This window comes from Ictidomys tridecemlineatus, chromosome 10, assembly GCF_052094955.1.
Source record: "Ictidomys tridecemlineatus isolate mIctTri1 chromosome 10, mIctTri1.hap1, whole genome shotgun sequence".
NCBI classification, from domain to species: Eukaryota; Metazoa; Chordata; class Mammalia; order Rodentia; family Sciuridae; genus Ictidomys; species Ictidomys tridecemlineatus.
In genome coordinates this window covers 17,613,154-17,631,309 of record NC_135486.1, presented here as the reverse complement: position 1 = coordinate 17,631,309, position 18,156 = coordinate 17,613,154, and the positions used below count along the sequence as shown (strand labels likewise).

The following is an 18,156-nucleotide window of genomic DNA, read 5'->3' as shown; positions in this document are numbered from 1 at the left end:
GTTTCCCTAGTTTCATGCATCTTCAGATGGAGAAATTGCAGGAAGTATTCCTCATATGTACTTGAAACTGAATTAGATCAAACTAGGCCTTGAGCTTGAACCTGATGCCATGTTGAGATGAAAATAAGATTTCTTGGGAGGCAGTGAATGCATTCTATGGCCAAAAGGTATATTAGACATCTCCAAAGATGGCTGACTTCAAGCCTGTCCTTTCTTTTGTATGCACTTCCTTTGTGAATTAAGAGAAAAGGGTTGTTTTTTCCTTCTCCTTTAATCTAGGCTGACTCTGTAAATTAGTTTGGCCAATACAATTTAATGGAAATTATATTCTGGGACTTTAAACCAGGGCCCAACAGAACTCCACATCTCTTTGCCTCTTTTTGGAATACTCATATTTATGATGCTACTTCTTGAATCCCAGGCACCATGATAGAATACCAAGTCAGGTGGAGAGGCTACATAGACGACTGTGATAGCTGGATTCCCAAGTGTCATATGAATGAACTTTCCTGTTTGATTCAACCCCCATCTAGTCCCTAGATTCACAGAATTGTGAGAAAAATTAAATACTTAAATATTTTCTTATGCAGTACTAGAAACTGAGCACTAGTAAACTCTACCACTGAGCTACATCCACAGCCCTTTCAATTATTTTTTCTTAATTGAACTCAGGGGTGCTTTACAACTGAGCTGTGCCCCTAGCTTTTTTTTTTTTTTTTAAGAGAGAGTGATAGAGATAGAGAGAGATAGATAGAGAATTTTTTAATAGTTATTTTTTAGTTATTGGTGGACACAACATCTTTGTTTGTATGTGGTGCTGAGGATCGAACCCGGGCCGCACGCACGCCAGACGAGCGCGCTACTGCTTGAGCCACATCCCCAACCCCAACCCCTAGCTTTTTTATTTTGAGAAAATGTCTAAGTTGCTTAAGGCCTTGCCAAATTGTCAAGGACAGCCTAAAACTTGGGATCCTCTTGCCTCCACCTGCCAAGTTGCTGAAATTACAGGTGTGTGACACCAGACATATATTTTTTAATGCACACCATCTTTATTAGCACTGTCACATTTCTAACTTTTCATCTATTGAATGTAAAATGTTATTTATTGTGATCTTAGCCAAGTATTTAAGAAGTTAAATATCTTTCGTGTGTATAGTCACATCCTGTTAAAATACCTGGTTTGTCTTCTGCTTATTTTTCTACAGGACAATATGAATAAAAGGGAGATAATGGGCATCCTTGTTGTGTTCCTCATTTTTAATGCATATAGTACAGTCATGATGCATGTTCTCTTTTATGACACTGAATTCATTTAAATAGTGCTTCTTTTATGATTGATAAGGATTGATATTAGCCTATAGTTTTCTTTTCTCTTACTAACATGTCTGATTTTAGGAAGCTATATGTCTCATATACTCAGCTAGAAAGTATTCCCTTGATATGTGTGCTTGGAAAATTCGTATAAATTTTGGAATAGTATATCTTTGAAAGGGGTAAAACTTACTCTAAACCTTGGTCAGGTGTTGCCAACATTTTTTAAATTTCTTTTTACTACAAAACAGTACTAAGTCCAGTTTTTCTCTCTTCTTGAGACAATTTAAGTAAATTGTAGTTTTCTGGAGTTTAGTCTATTTTGTCCGTTTTCAAATCTGTGAGCACTAAGAAGCTCTTGGTTCTTTTTCCCCCATCTATGCTGTACCTGTGGGATAGAACCCTTTTTCAAGCTTTATGTTGTTTACATGTGCTTGTTTTCTTCCTGTTCCATTGTGCCAGTTTAGTTTTGTCATGAAAACAATGTTGATGTTGTTAATCTTTAACTTTTTTTTTTAATAGAAAGAGAGAGAGAGAAATTTTTTAAATATTTATTTTTTTAAGTTTTCGGCGGACACAACATCTTTGTATGTGGTGCTGAGGATCAAACCCTGGCTGCACGCATGCCAGGCGAGCGCGCTACTGCTTGAGCCACATGCCCAGCCCTAATCTTTATCTTTTTCTAATTCATCAATTCATTACTTTCATTTCCTTCTACATTGTATATTCTAGTGTTTTAAGTCAGACATTTAGTCATTTTCCCTAATTTCCTTTCAAAGTGTATTTCTGCTCTATCAATTTTTAAAAACAAATTACTTAGATTCTCAGTACTTATGGGTGTGTGTTTGTTTTTTTTTTTCTTTTCCGGCTACCAGGGATGGAACTCAGGGACACATCCCCAGCCTTTTGTATTTGAGACAGGATCCTGCTAAGTTGCTTAAGTCCTTGCTAAATTGCTGAGGCTGGCCTTGAACTTGCATTCTTCTTGCCTTAGCCTCCCCAGCTGCTATGATTACAGATGTGCACCACCATACCCTGCAGTCATGTTTTCTTCTTATATTTACAAGGGCCTTTTAAGCTTACAAAAGGAATGATTTAAAACATTTAACATTTACTACTGAGTTCTGTTTTTTTTCTCAGTATTAAAATAAATTATCTAAAACTTATTGTGATTTACTTCATGTCTAGTGTGGTACATGGCCACTTTTTGATAATATATAGTGATAAAGAAAAATATTCTAATTGTTAAAACACATTATGTGTCTGCTGTTAATACTATTAATTACATTATTGAAACGTTTTCACTTGTCTGCTTATCAATTGAGAAAGTTGAAATCTATTCATTTTTGTTTTAGCCTTATAATTCATACACTGAGGCCATTTCATAAGATATATACAATTTTTAAATTGTTATATATTCCTAGTGAATTCCTTTTACTATTTTTTGTGGTCTTCTCCATCTTTAATAACACTATCAAAAAGTCTAATTTTGATTTATTATCACTAAACAGGTTTTCTTTCAATATTTGCCTAATACATTTTTATCTCATCTTTCTTACATTTGACCTCCCCATGTCTTATTTTATTTTAGATGTTTTTCTTTTAAAACAGCTTATAGTTAAATATTTTTTTTTAAAAGAGCTGACCAATCTGTCATATGGCTAGGTAATTCAGTATACTTAAATACTAATACAAGACTGGTTACTATTTTTTGTTTCTGTGTGGTGAGGATTGAAGCCAGGGCTGGCACATGCTAAGCAAGTACTCTGCCACTAAACTATATCCCCAACCCTATTATCTTACTAGCATTACCTCAGATCCCCAATTTATTCCTTTATCTGTATTTACTGCCTTCCTATTCTACATTTTACATTTATTTTTTCTTGGAATGACTGATCTCCTATCTATTTTTTTAGAGGTCATCCTTAAAATTTGACTGTATATATGTAAATAATCACATTAAAACAGTTCTCTGAATAAAAGCACCTCAGGACACTGTAATTTTAATCACCCTCTTCCCATTTTATAAGCTACTATGCAGCTTTCCAATTATATCCTTATTTGAAAATTCCACATCATTCATGTTTTATAATATTTATTTACAATTATATTTGTTTACAGTTTATCATAAATGCCCTTCCTTTATGATTGTGTTATACAAACAACACTTTAAATTTACATATATTTATTATCCTATTTGCTTACTGGTTCTTCAATTCCAGATCATCCTTTTAGAGAAATTCTCCCTGTTGAAGATCATCCATATGCAGTTTAAATGAAGGTCTGTTGACAGTCAATTTTGCTTCATGCGAATTCTAAGCTGACACTTTTTCTCAGATTTGAACATACCATTCTATCACCTTTTGGACACACTGGGGATACTATTGCTGTCAGGAAGCCTATTAAATATCTGACTGTCTTGTGTTCACTGAAGATCCTTATGCCATCTCTGGATGCTTTTGAAATCCTGTATTTGATATCATGCAGTTTACTCCATTAGGTCTAGCCATAGACTTGCTTTAAGTATGTATATATTGTAAGTAAGATATAGTGTGCTTCCTGAATTTGTGAATTCACATTTTTCAAAAATTGTGGAAATTCTGTTATCTTTTCAAATATTGCCTCTTCTCCATTCTATTTTCTCCTCCTAGTCCTTACAGTTCTTTACTTCATATCTCTTACCTAATATTTTCAAGCTCCTTTTATTCTCCTTGCTGCTTCCTGGTAATGTCTTTACACTTAGCTTCCAGTTCACTGGTCTCTTCAGCTGAATCTACAATAATACTCAGTATACCTGACGGTTACTTTTTTCTTATTTCAACAAATACATTCTCATTCCCAGGAGTTCCATTTGGTTCTTTTTGGAAGTGGCTTATGGTTTCATTCTCCATTTGGAGAACTCAATTCAATGTTTATTTTTTTCATAGGTTCTTTCTCATGCTAGCTAGTTTCACCTTGTGGCTTGATATCTGGTCATGAAATAGTATTGCTAATCATTATCTATGGGAATCTTGGGACTTAATTACAAGTGTTTCCCTTCTGTTTCTGCCAGGAGCTACAGAGTTCTATAAACTGAGGGCTACTTAATATTCAACTCTTCTGGCTAAGGCAGCATCTCAGATTCATATCTGGTTAGGCAAAATGCTTATAACAGTGCTGCTGGTGGTACCTGGCATGCAGGAAACCAAAATTCACTTGTATTAATGCTTAAAAATAGTATTCATGATTCCCAACTAAAAAGGTGTTCATTTTTGTGGAAGAGGAAAGACTGAGGAGTTATTTCTTAAAAGGTTTTTTTCTACTTCTTTTGAGCACATTCAAAAGCAGATTTTATTTAGGATCTTGTTGTTTTAAAGTATCTAGTCTATTATATTGCTGGAAGCAAAGTTCTATTTAATAAATTTAAAAAGTTATAATACACTAACCTGAGAAAGCACATAATTTGTCATTTGTTATTCATTCAAATCTCTCTGGAAAGGTTCCTTAGCCTTTGATCACTTGAACACATATCAGAAAGGTCCTCGAATATAAACAAAGCCCACAAATTACTGAACCACTTGGGAGAAATTTCTCCTAGGAGGGTCTAGTAGTAAGCTATTGTAGTCAATACTGTTTAAATGTTTAATGTCCTGATCAATATGTGATCTAGTTCAACAGGACTAACATCTGTTAATATCCCACATTTTGAACCCTTTCAGAAATGGATAATGCTTTGCTACATGCAACTCTCATCTAGATGCATAACTTTATTTTTGGAAACCTGAGCTGCCTATAATATAAACGGATGCTAAACAAGGCAGCTGGTGAATTCACGTTGGTAAGAAACAAACACACCTAATAGGCATTGTGGTAGAAGATCTGACTGCTAGTGTCTTGACTACAGAGGGACTGTGTATATCTTTATTATTCATAGTTGTTGATCAATGTTCTCTGGATGATCAGGAAGCTCTTTGTACCTCACCCTAATCACTGAAGTAATGAAAGGAGATACCCGCAGCAAGAACTGCAACTGCAAATGCTGCAATCACACCTAAAAGTAAAACAGACACAAAACAAATGGAAATGGAATGAGCAAAAGAAAGGCTTAACTCTTCCTAAGCTCTGAAATGCAGGGAACAGATGAGCTATAACACAGCACTCACAGAGACATACTCTTATACATACACTGCATCATAATACACATACATATGGTCTATACTAAAAGCCAGTGAAGTTTTCGTAGAAAATAAAGCTATAAGTTGAAAAATTAGACTACAAATGTTGGACAAAATGTCTTACACAGAGGTGCACACTTGGACAAAAAGACAAAATAAATACTTTCAAAGATTTCTATGAACATACACACATGCGAACAACACAGAGAACACACCAACCATCTCACGATACTAAGTTTAAGCCAAAAAAAAAAAAAAGCAGCAATAAACAGTCAGTGGTTTTCAAATATTAAAATGCAAAGTAGTCTGTGTAGCTATTCAAAACTATAAATATAAGCCAAGATTTATAAAATCAAAGTAATAGTAAGTTGCAGTTGGCAACTTTTAGCTTTTCCTGATTTTGATAAGTTAAAAAAAGAAATTAACCAAAGTCGTTCAGACAGACCAACGCATAGAGATACAAAGAATTTAGGTAATTAAATAAGCTTATCTAATGAGTGACAAGAACTACAACTAAATATCTAGCTCCTAACTATAAGTAATAAATAATAATGTTTAGCATTTCTTGAATTGTTATTCCACTAAGCAATAATCTACTTTTTCTTTGTTCAAAAAATCAAAACATATTGAAGGGACTATTGGACTTCTTGGAGCATTTAAAATACAAAAGTGTGGGGCTGGGGCTGGGGTTCAGCAGCAAAGCGCTTGCCTGGCATGTGTGAGGCCCTGGGTTCGATCCTCAGAACCATATAAAAATAAGTAAATAAATAAAGGTATTGTGTCCAACTACAACTAAAAAATAAATATTAAAAAATTCATTAAAATACAAAAGTGCATTTTAAATTTCCAGACATGTATTTTGATTTTTTTTTTCATAAAACACCTCAAAATCTTCTGCAGAAGTCATTCTAGGAATACCACTTTGGCTTCTCTTTACTAATTGATTCCAAAAACTCTAGATGTTTTTCTTTGAAAACACGAAAAGCTTATGGGCTATGCCATCTTTGAGGGCACTTAGGTGATAACACATTATTTATTAACTTTTCTTCCTTAAGAACCCAGAACTTTCCATAATATTTAACAAATACTAATAATCTGGTATTAATCTAGTACTTTTAAGAAATAAAAATAATTTTAAAGTACTAAGAAAACTCAAAACCCAAATATTATCTTTTCAATGTTATAAAAAAGGTAAAATACCTATGTTTTGCCGAATTTTCAACATTACTGTAGTTTTAATTGGTTGCTCTAGCTGTTTATCATCTTTGTGTTCCAATGAAGCTTCATTATTCATAGAGCTCATACAAGCTGTAAAAGATAATCATAAATCCAATATAAGATGAAAATTACCATTTAAACTGAGTTTTAAAGAACATACAATCAATACTGATTTTCTTCTATTCATCTTTTTTATAACATTATAAAATTACTCCTTATCTAATGTAGGTGAACTGCATATCATAGAATATATGTCAAATATATTCCACTCATGGTATAAACAGACATAACTTTCATATTTAACACAGTTTTATCATTGACCCAACCAGAAAGCTACAGAGCCAGTATCAAATGATTCCCAGTTTTTATACAGCTCCTGAGCTAAAAATAGATTACAAAAATAATGTGAAAGAGAGCTTATGTGGCTCTATTTTATGTTTAACTAGAGATAGGAAAAAATGTGCTATACATGTGTAATGTGAATTGTAATGTATTCTGTTGTCATATATAAGACATTAAATTTTGGGGCTGGGGATGTGGCTCAAGCGGTAGCACGCTCGCCTGGCATACGTGCGGCCCAGGTTCGATCCTCAGCACCACATACAAACAAAGATGCTATGTCCGCCGAAAACTGAAAAATAAATATTAAAAAATTCTCTCTCTCTCTCCTTCTCTCTGTTAAAAAAAAATGAAAAAAAGAGAAAAAAAAGACATTAAATTTTTTAAAAAAATCCAAAAAAAGAATAAAACAAAAATATTTCTTAAAAAAGATTATTTATGAAGTAAAAAAAAAAAATTACTATTTGGCCTGATACAGAAAGAGTGCTGACTCTTGACCAAATCTGCAAGTTCAAATATACAAGCAAACATTAGAAATGTGACCTAACCACACTCTAAATGTTAAAGAGGACAAGTACATCACCCCATTTTACAGGTGGAAAACAAAAACTAGGAAAGTGCATAACTTGAGGGTCATGGGCATCAAGTGAGGATTCAAACAAAAGTTTTCTTTTAAGGGCTATGTAGCTCAATGGTATAGCACTTGCCTAGCATGTGTGAAACCCCAGGTTTGAGCCCTAGTACCCTACCCAAAAGAGAGAGAAAGCATTCAACTAAAAAGAAAAGTTTTCTTTCTACTTCATTATGCTGACAGCGACTTATATAGATTATCCTATCAGAATTTACTGAACACTGATTAAACCTGATAACTTAGAGATTACACAGGGTAGGGATTTTCAATTTTCTTTTTTCCCCTCTAGTGCTGAAGAATTCTATGAAAACAAAAATCTGACGGAAAATCTCAGTATAATAGATGAAAAAAGTTACTACTGAGGTTGCAGCAGGGGTGGAGGCTCCTGCAACCTGACCAGTTAGTTCCTTTCTTCTATCGGGTCTCATCATTCCAGAAGTGAGAGTAGAGTGCTGCTATATAGAATTCTAGGAAACTACATCTGAAAACTACAGTTTCAGATTGATTCTTTTTATGTACAAAAAGAGAAAAAAAAAACTGCAAAGAGACATAGTAAATATCATTGATTAAATTTAAAGTAAAATAGCCCACTGTTTTAATTTAAAATGTCCTTACAGATATGTTTGTACCCCATTTTACTAGCATATGACCAGGAAGTTAACATATGAACTTCCTGCAATGGATACCCAGGGCACCAAATGGATACAGGGAAAAAATTACCTACTTCTCATTAATTTCCCATGAAGGTAAGTTTACTATGGTTTTCAGAAATAATCACTAGTAACTACTTCACTGAGATCAAGTGCACCACCATTCTTTCTTCAAGTATATAACTAAAGTGCTTTAACTTGGACCAATCCTCAAACCCCACCCCCACTTTTTTTCTTTTTGTTTTTTCTCACAGTGCTAGGGGCTAGTGAATGCTAGCCAAGTGCTCTGCAATGAATTACACCCCTAGCCCTTTTCTCCTTTTTTCTACTCTCAATCAAATTAATCAAAAAAGATGAGACAGTCATATTATGAACTGTCTCTATACTATTTAACAGTTCCAATTTCTCAAGGGCTATTATACTTTAGTTCTAAACTATAATTGGTCCAACAGCTTCAAATTTCCTCCAACTTCAGTCTATAGGTCTAAAAGTTGAATGGGACAGCAAAATTGTATTTATATTAAACTTTGGATCTTCTGTTAGCAAATATCTTGGCTAGGTTCTTTCCATCTTTGGGACAATAAAATCCTTGTATCAAACACACAACACTTTACTAAGACCCTAGCCTCAGTAAATATTTGTTGACAAAAAATTATCAATTTTGTTAAGTTCTAGGGATTAGGATCCAAGGATCAATAAAATAGTGATACAGACTGACACAATTTATATGTCTGTCTGTTTTGGTGGGAACATAAAGGATTTAAACTCAAATCTCAAGATGTTAGGTCATTTCACCAATATGTCAATGTTATTTGAAAATTTAGATATAAATAACATGACTTCATAAGAACTATTCCTTAAAATTAAGTAATTTTAAATTCAGACAAATCTTAATCATGAAAGAAAGTAACCTTCCTGAGCAACTCTTAACGAAAGAGGAAAAAACGGCCATGTATACATGCAAAGCTGTTCATTCCAAGCTGCTAACAGGTAGAGAGGACTATTTAGAAGCTTAAAATGAAATGTTAAGACTTGAATTCCTTAGTTGGTTGTCTTCTGTATCACTATAGTTGGCAATTAGCCATAAAATACAACTTTAGTGTTAACTCATTTTTCCTTTAAATCCTCAATGTTTAACTGAACAACAAAAATGAATTTCAGCTTTGATATCCAGACATAAATGTCAAAGATGAGTTTCACCAGATTTTAAAGGTGTGTCTTCATTTTTTTCAATCTGATACTATGGATAAAGTATGTCTGAATTATTAAGTTAATGTCTACTGGGGGATGACTAACACATCTAAGAAATTTTAAAGCCATAGTTATCCCTTACCATAAGTGAGTCATTTTGACAAACAAATTGTCCTTCATCTCTTAAGTCATTTAGAAGTATGTTATTTTAAAATACTTACTTGGCAAAACATGTATTTTAAACATAGCAACTACTTGGCAACTATATTATAGAACATAAATAATTAAATAATAATCAAGCAAATAATAATTTCAAATAACTTAGAAATAAAGTCAGATACTTAAAACAAATTGAATGTTCCTAAATGTGTAATTGATTTTAATTTTTTAATCTGAACATCTGAATTACTTTTTGTAGTTTACAAATGTTTTGGAAAATCTATGCATATTACAAAAAAAACTTTCATATTATAATGTGAATCTTTTTTTATTTTTAAGGTGCTGGGATTGAACCCACAGAAGCTTTACCACTGAGGCACAACCCCACTCCTTTTTATTTATTTATTTATTTATTTTTTTAAAAGAGAGAGTGAGAGAGGAGAGAGAGAGAGAGAATTTTTAATATTTTTTTTTTTTTATTTTTTAGTTCTCCGCGGACACAACATCATTGTTGGTATGTGGTGCTGAGGATCGAACCCGGGCCGCACGCATGCCAGACGAGCGCGCTACCGCTTGAGCCACATCCCCAGCCCCTCCTTTTTATTTTTTATTTTGAGATAAGAGTCTCACTAAGTTGCAGAGGCTAGCTTCACACTTTTGATCCTTCTTCCTCAGTCTCCCAAGTCACTGAAATTACAGATATGGGATACTGTGCCCAGCTTAATGTTTTTTTTTTAATATATTTATATATAAAATCCACAATCTAAGGTTTAAAAGTACTTCATATTAGTGGGTTCATGCTAATATTTAATATGATACAAACAATGCTAATGATAAAGCTACTGAGAGAGAACTGAGAAATAGGGTTAAAATATATTTAGTATGCATATAAGTAATGGAAAAGAAGAATGTTGTTTTGGTTCTTAAAGCTCATTTATTTGCAAAAATGAACACCATGCAAAACTATGGGACTTTAAGTATAATTGGGATTAACCAGTACAATATAGAATAATTTATAAAATAGCTATGTGCTTTCAATGACCTTTCAGTGGAAATAAAATACAAAAGTAGTCATGATAAAGAATGAAAAAAAGGAAAAAATTTACTAAAATTTTAAAATGCTAATGCCAAAATTTTGATACTGTAGATTGTAGGTTATTGATAATACTTACTGCTTAATTCTGATTAAGTTCTTAGGTACCAGTACTCTTAGGACCTTATTACATTCTCTGAATAAGTAATAATATATATGACATTCTACCTTCCAAATCAGATTATGGGCTTTTTTAAAAATATTTTTTTAGTTGTTGATGGATCTTTATTTATTTATATGTGGTTCTGAGAATCAAACCCAGTGCCTCACACAAGCTAGGCAAGCGCTCTACCACTGAGCTACAACTCCAGCCTTGATTATGGGCTTCTTGAGGAAAGGAATCCAGTTATTGATTCCCATCTATTATAGCCTTGAATAGAGCAATGCTTAATATATATCTCATAAATAGACATACTAAATGCTGTAAACTAGAGTTACTATTTCTGGCACAACAACCAGTACTATGTATTTTCAAGAATGTTAAATGTTCTCTACCCCTTACAATGTTCTGAACTATCGAGCCATAAAATTATGACTATTATGTCCTTTTTAAACTCTAATCATGTTCAATATAGTGTACTACGAAAACCTTATAAACTTCATGTCTAAGTGTGAAAAAAAAAAAGGTGTGCTATTGTCGTAAAAAATAAATGTACAACACAGGGAACTATGAAAAAGTTTAATGAAAGTGACCTAGTTTGAGCACATAAAAGTTAATGACAAGTTTAAAAAAAATTCTAGTTGATTCATTGAAGACAGGATCTCATTGATCTTTGGATCCCAATCTCTAGGACTGACAAAACCAATAATTCTGTTGTCAACAAATATTTAATGAGTCCCTATGATGTGATGAGGCTAGGGTCTTAGTAAAGCATTAGAAACACAGTATGAACAACAAAGGCAAAAGTCCTTGGCCTTGTGAATCTTATGAAATACTCAATAAATGCTTGCTGAACTACAAATATAATGGCTTCATAGAATTTTGAATTTATTAGATTTTAGTTTGTTTTTGGGAAGCTCATGCAAGGCTATCTTATAGTGGTAAATGTCTTAGCAGTGTTAAGAACATGAACCCCGTTATTAACTCTTTTAAGACTAACTTTAAAAGCACTAAATAAAATAAAAGCCAGTCTGTACACTCTTACATTTAAAATACAACAACAAATCAAACATGAATTAAAAATATTTAAAATTATAGACAAAAAATATAAAGGAAATCTTTCTCTTCCTTCTATTTTAGATCCAATTTTTAAAGAAACTTTATTAGTGGGGCAGGTTTTGCAAACAGTGCTACCATTATTACTCCTTTCTTAGTTTAGGACAAGCTGCTTACTAAGAGTGAGACAAAGAATATGAAAAAGATGAAAACCATATATGATAACAGATCCAAGATTCCAGCTAACAAATAAGCAACTAAATTGTCATGATCAATAATAAATTAAACTAGGATACTATAACAACATTCATTTATGTTAAACAAGTTCCAAAGGACAGAATGAAGGACAACAGGCTAAAATAAGTATCTAGATGATGGAAAGTAATAGTCCTATAGTCTGTATTAGTTAGCTCACAGGAAGGCCATAAATAAACCTGTCAGGAAAAAAGCACAGCTGCTAAATCAAGTAGCCTAAGTTAATTTCTAGTTCCTCCAGTAACAGCAATATAAATGAGAAATTACTAAAACCTTCAGAGCTTAAATCCTGTTAAATGGAAAACAGGTTTAATATAACAGCATCCACGTCACAGCAGCTGTTACAAGGATTAAATAATTTAGTATTTATAAAGTTTTTAAAACAGTAGCTGGCACACAGTAGATTCTGTATTAATAATGGCTAATATTAATATAGCCATATATTACACAACAATATTTTAGTCAATGGTGGATCCAATATATGATATTGCTTACATAAGATAATAATGAAGCTGAAAGGTTCCTATCAATGAGTGAGGTCATAGCTGTGGCATTCATCGTAATGTCACAGAGCAACACATGACATGTTTGTGATTATGCTGCTGTAAACAAACCTACTGCGTTGCTAGTCATATAAAAGCATAGCACATACAATTATGCACTGTATATATAATACTTGATAATAAACAACATTACTAGCTTATATATTTATTATACTTTTATCAATATTTATAGTACAGTCCTACTTATTAAAAAAAAATTACTATAAAACAGTATGCCACAACCTGAGGGTGTAGCTAAGTGGTAAAATGCTTGCCCAGCACTTAGGAGGCTCTGGGTTCAAACCCCAGGCCCTAAAATAAATGAAAAAATAAAATTTAAAAACAAAATAGCATGCCATGCTATGCCAGCATCAACTCTGCACACATCATGTTTAACCTGTCTCTTGACTGTATCAAATGTTGAGTAACTAACCAAGTTTGTGTAAAATACACTCTATGATGTTCACACAACAATAAAATTAATGAAAAACACATTTCTCAGAATGTTCAACTGAGTGTAACATCTCAATAAAGACAAGTCAGAGTACATATAAGGAAGTAGTGTTTTTTGGGTTTTTTTGAGATGGAGATCTCACCATTTAACCCAGGATATCTGTCCTGAAACTCCTAGGAGCAAGAGATCCTTTTGCCTCAGTCCCTTTAGTAGTTCAGATTATAGGGACATACCAACACACCTGGCTCCAGTGTACTTTCAAAAAGTAGGTATTTTCTATCTGCTCAAGAATATACCAGTGTTACACTTTTAAAAAACATAGCTGCGGGAGGGGAGGGGAGGGGAGGGGGGATAGTAGGGGATAGGAAAGGTAGCAGAATACAACAGTCACTAATATGCCATTATGTAAAAATGTGAGTATGTAACAGAAGTGAGTCTGTATTATGTATTTGGGGAGTTCAAAACCCAATTGAGTCGAATGTATGAAAGATGATATGTCTTGAGCTCTGTAATGTTTTGAACAATCAATAAAAATAAATAAATAAATAAATAAATAAATAAATAAATAAATAAAAACATAGCTGCTCTTTAAAACTGAGCACTAAGTACTAAGCACTTTAGAAGAGTGCTGTTTTTTTTCTTCAAAACATTGTTCACATCATGATCAATATTAATCTGGAAAAAACTAAGCCTGGGTGATCTTCCCTAACTTGATACTTGACTGACAGATTTGAAATTCCCCAAATACTTATTTGACTCACCATAATCAACAGTGCACTCTACTCCTCATAGGGGGTGAGAATTAGCTATGCTAAGAGGAATAACTAAGAAATTAGAAAAAGAACTTTAAAAAATTGAAATATTCAAATTTCATTAACACCCACATTCAAAACTAACCTAAAAACTTTTTACTTTGACATCACAAACATAGCTGCTCTTTAAAACTGAGCACTAAGTACTAAGCACTTTAGAAGAGTGCTGTTTTTTTTCTTTTCAAAGACAGTTAATTGCTCTTTTACTAAAGATTTATTACATGTATACATAATTCCTTTTATTACTTATTTTCGAATGTTTCAGGAAGATTGTTATACACTTTCGTTTTTACAGACAAGTTTTGTTATCTTTTCCTTACTAGAAAAACAAAAAAAAGTAGTCTTTAGACTAAAATTATGACTAGGGGAAGCAAATTATTTTACACAATTGGATAGTACGACAAATCTGTTCTCTAAAAATAAGTTTGATCTAATTTTTGAAAATGCCCATTTCACTTTAGTGTACTCATTATATAAAAAAAGACATGAAGAAAAAGGCAAGAAATATAGAGAAATATTTAATAAATAAGAGTAGTTAAAAAACTTCATGACACGATACTTAATCAAATAACTAAGACTAGTTTTAAGAAAAGCTTGCTCTTACATTAAAATAAATACCTAAAAATTATACATTTTCACTTATTTAAGGTTAAACTGATCTTATGAAGATCTACTTACTAGGTTTGAAAATACCTTAAATGTCTTAAATTTTGGTATGATTTCTAAAAATGGTTACTGTGTTTATTCATGTAGAAATTAGTCAAATACATTTAGATGCCTTGATTAACACTTGAAATGGCAAACAGAGTTAGCTTTAAGAAAACATAAAGACATGATATTTAAACCAGACATCTCAAGGGTAATCTTAGCAATAGTCTAATCAGGTTGTTAATTACCTGTGTTGACTTCCTCTGCAATTTCCAAATCTTCTATTTGAACCATATGATCTAACATCTCTATAAAATGGTCTCTGATTTCTTCGGCTGATTCATCACCAAATTTATAATCACATAACTTTATAGTAGATCCAGGAATGGGGACAAAAACTCGGTGAGGGAGAATGTAGAACTCTTTTTCAGAATCTAAAAGGAGAAGGAACATTATCGATATTTAGACAGATCTGTCATTGGCATTAATCAAGATGTACTTGGGAAGGATATGAAAATACTAATAAAGCTTAAAATGACAATATTTTTTCATTTCCTAATTGATGTGGCACAAAAACACTCTTGGAACACTGAAGAAGAAAGCTGTCATCTTCTTGTTTTAAACTTAAAGCACTGTGAATTTTATAATAAGCTGACTTTTCCCTTTATCAGCATGTTTGGAGTCAAAATGGAGTCTATCTACATCAAGGATACAGGACAGACAGCATATGTTTTTGTATTAATGTCACTACTGACTACATCTTACTTGATGGAGTCCGATATCAAGAATGTTTAGGACATGAACACATATATTTTGTGTACCAAGCTCACTACCAACTCCCAGCTTGCTTGCTTTCTCTTCTTCCATGTGCCTCATTATTTATTTTTCTCTGTTTTATGTATAATGTCTCTTTGTAAACAACCTTAAATAATTTTTAGAAAAACATGACTCTTAGTTCAACACTATGATTGTAATGAACTATCACAAAAATAGATTTTGTGTGAAGAAAGACCTCTGTCAAAAAGAGACATGACTAAAAAGCTATCGATCTAAAGATCAAGTAGAAAAGTAGGGTTCACATTAAAGTAACCTACATTTCCTCATTAAGAAACTAGTGGTACCTTTAATTACAAAGAGAAGATGAACAATGCCTTAAGTGCCATGGGAAATGCCATGATTTCACCTGTTCCCTGTAGATTCCATGCATTACTTGTTTGGAGGTGAGAACTAGGGCAATAATTTTACTCTTTGACCAGACTGCCTCCTAGTTGTAGAAATACATCAAAACAATTTGTACAGCAGCACATCATAAACTATGTGTTGAAATAAGGACTATATTATTTTATTTTGAGCCACAGATATTTGAAACAGATTAAGTAACTTCAAAGCTAGCTAGAAGGTACATGTATTACTGGCACACAAAAATTTTAAACTATTTCAAACTGCACCAATTCTAAGTTTGCCTGAAAAAATAATATAAATCAGATGTGAAGAAAATGATTGCAAAAATTTAAATTGCTCATTACAAAAAGAAAAAGCACTTCTTCTAACTTTCAAATTAAAAGGTTTAATTAGCAATTTATTATCTAAGTAAGACCAAGTTTTTCATTTGATCTGAAGTTAAAAATTAAAGGAATAATCTTTTGGAAGAAACACATCTCAAATAGTATTCCAAAAAAGAATCATTTAGGAATATTCTCCACAGGAGAGAGAAAGATAAACGCTGAATCTGGCAATCCCAAAGAAACAATCTAATATACTAACAAACATAAAGATTATGATTGATTAGTCTAGCAAACTTAATATGCTGGCTATAAGTAATACCAAAAGAAGTTAGTTTATAGAAAAGTTGTTTGTTCCCTATAAACATAAAAATCTTAAAAAGTTACTCTGATTGTTTCAATTACGTATATACCCAAATGTGAATTGAAAATCCACTCATATCAGAATAGAAGGAATGGGGACTAGGTTTAGTTTCAAAAAAGCATACTCAATATTATCATTTTTTAAGTGAAAAAAATATTTTAAACACAAATTACTGAGCTGGTATAAATTAATTGTTTCCCCAAAGATTGAATAGTTATTAAACTGTAACAGCCTTTGTTTTTAATGTAATGAAGTCTGTTATAGTTGAGAGGTAAACAACATAGTTTATAAATAGTACCTATTTAAAAATTTATTATATGAACACATGAAAAAAAAGTACTTATTCTATACTCATAACTTTTTTTTCTGGGATTTCATTCAAAAGCAGGTCCTCAAATAGTATTTCACAACGATCAGCAACTGTGTTCAATATGTCTCTCTTCACTGCCTGGGTAGGTGGGGGATGGGACAAGCAAAAACACAACAACAAAACTTTAGAATTTCATTATTTAATTATAAAACCCCTACAAATTTTGCTTCCCAGTATAATCACATTCACTCAACAACTGACACATCCACATCAATCGATTTGTTATTTCCATTTATTTACTATACTTCTTAATACAATTACAGTTAATGACAAATTTGCCTAGGACCTCATTTAAATAGTACATTAAAACCAAATAAATAAATGAAATTCTGTATCTAAAAAAATCTTACCAGTATTCCAAGTAAGGACATGAATAACTATGACATAGATGCCAGTCATCATTTTTTAAAATTCTGAATTATACAACAATACCCATCAATACTTTTTCTATTTACAAAATTCAATTTCCCTCAGAATAAATAATTTCAAATGTAATAATATTTCACAACTGTAGTGTACTACTGACTGCATAATCATAACTTTAAAAGAAGCCAACAACAACAACAACAACAACAAAATATATATATATTCTACATGTAAAAATCCTGGAACCAGTTACATGGTATATTTGGACTGTCCAACAGAATGGCCATCCATCAATTAAGATCATAATAATAATTATAAAATCTGAGGTTAAAGGAAATAAAATTTGAGGATTTTTGAAGAGTTATGTTAACTTGCATCAATTTTTCATATACCAGTTATTCCTTTCTGTACCTGCATAGCGTCTTTAACCTTGGGTTTGTTGCTGTGAATATAAGCTCTGCATTTCACAGAACCCTTAAGGTTTACAGAACCACTGCAGATCTGAACTGTGGCTGTAGATCTGTGGTCTGAATTCAGAAGCTGAAAGACAAATAAGTTTAAGTCCTAAAAGTCAACAATATTTAACTACAGGAAACTACATACATTAGCCATCTTATGAAGAAAGCAGGAATTTTTGACTATTTGAAAATATTCTCCATAAATTATTAACAGGTCTTCATATTTTTAAGTTACATATAATTTCCTAAGCATTGGGTTGAAATTAAAGACATCCACATCTCAATGTATTCTTTCACTAAGATAAACATCTAAAATACCAATATTTATTCAAAATATTCACCAAATATATACTATTACAGATTACTTAGATAAAAGATAAAAAATGTTTTATAAAGACATATTAGAAGATATAAAGCATGTAATATAAGAAATGCACAAAAGAATACGAAGTAGGATCTGATAAATATCAAAAAATTATAAAC

General features: G+C 32.1%; 1 protein-coding gene across 5 annotated transcripts in view; it reads right to left on the bottom strand.

Moving 5' to 3' along the window:
• Odr4 (odr-4 GPCR localization factor homolog) overlaps positions 1-18,156 on the bottom strand; it is a 135,378-nt gene that overhangs the window by 93,747 nt on the left and 23,475 nt on the right. For 3 of the 5 annotated variants that reach the window (XM_078022492.1, XM_078022491.1, XM_078022495.1), the window contains 5 exons: positions 17,627-17,755; positions 16,831-16,927; positions 14,862-15,047; positions 6,666-6,773; positions 3,390-5,341 (listed from right to left, as the gene is read on the bottom strand). In XM_078022492.1, the coding sequence (XP_077878618.1) occupies positions 5,274-5,341; positions 6,666-6,773; positions 14,862-15,047; positions 16,831-16,927; positions 17,627-17,755 (588 nt within the window). In that variant the 3' untranslated portion in view covers positions 3,390-5,273. Of the gene's footprint in view, positions 1-3,389; positions 5,342-6,665; positions 6,774-14,861; positions 15,048-16,830; positions 16,928-17,626; positions 17,756-18,156 lie in introns of those variants that run through there. The other 2 variants (XM_078022493.1, XM_078022494.1) reach the window with 1 other exon arrangement.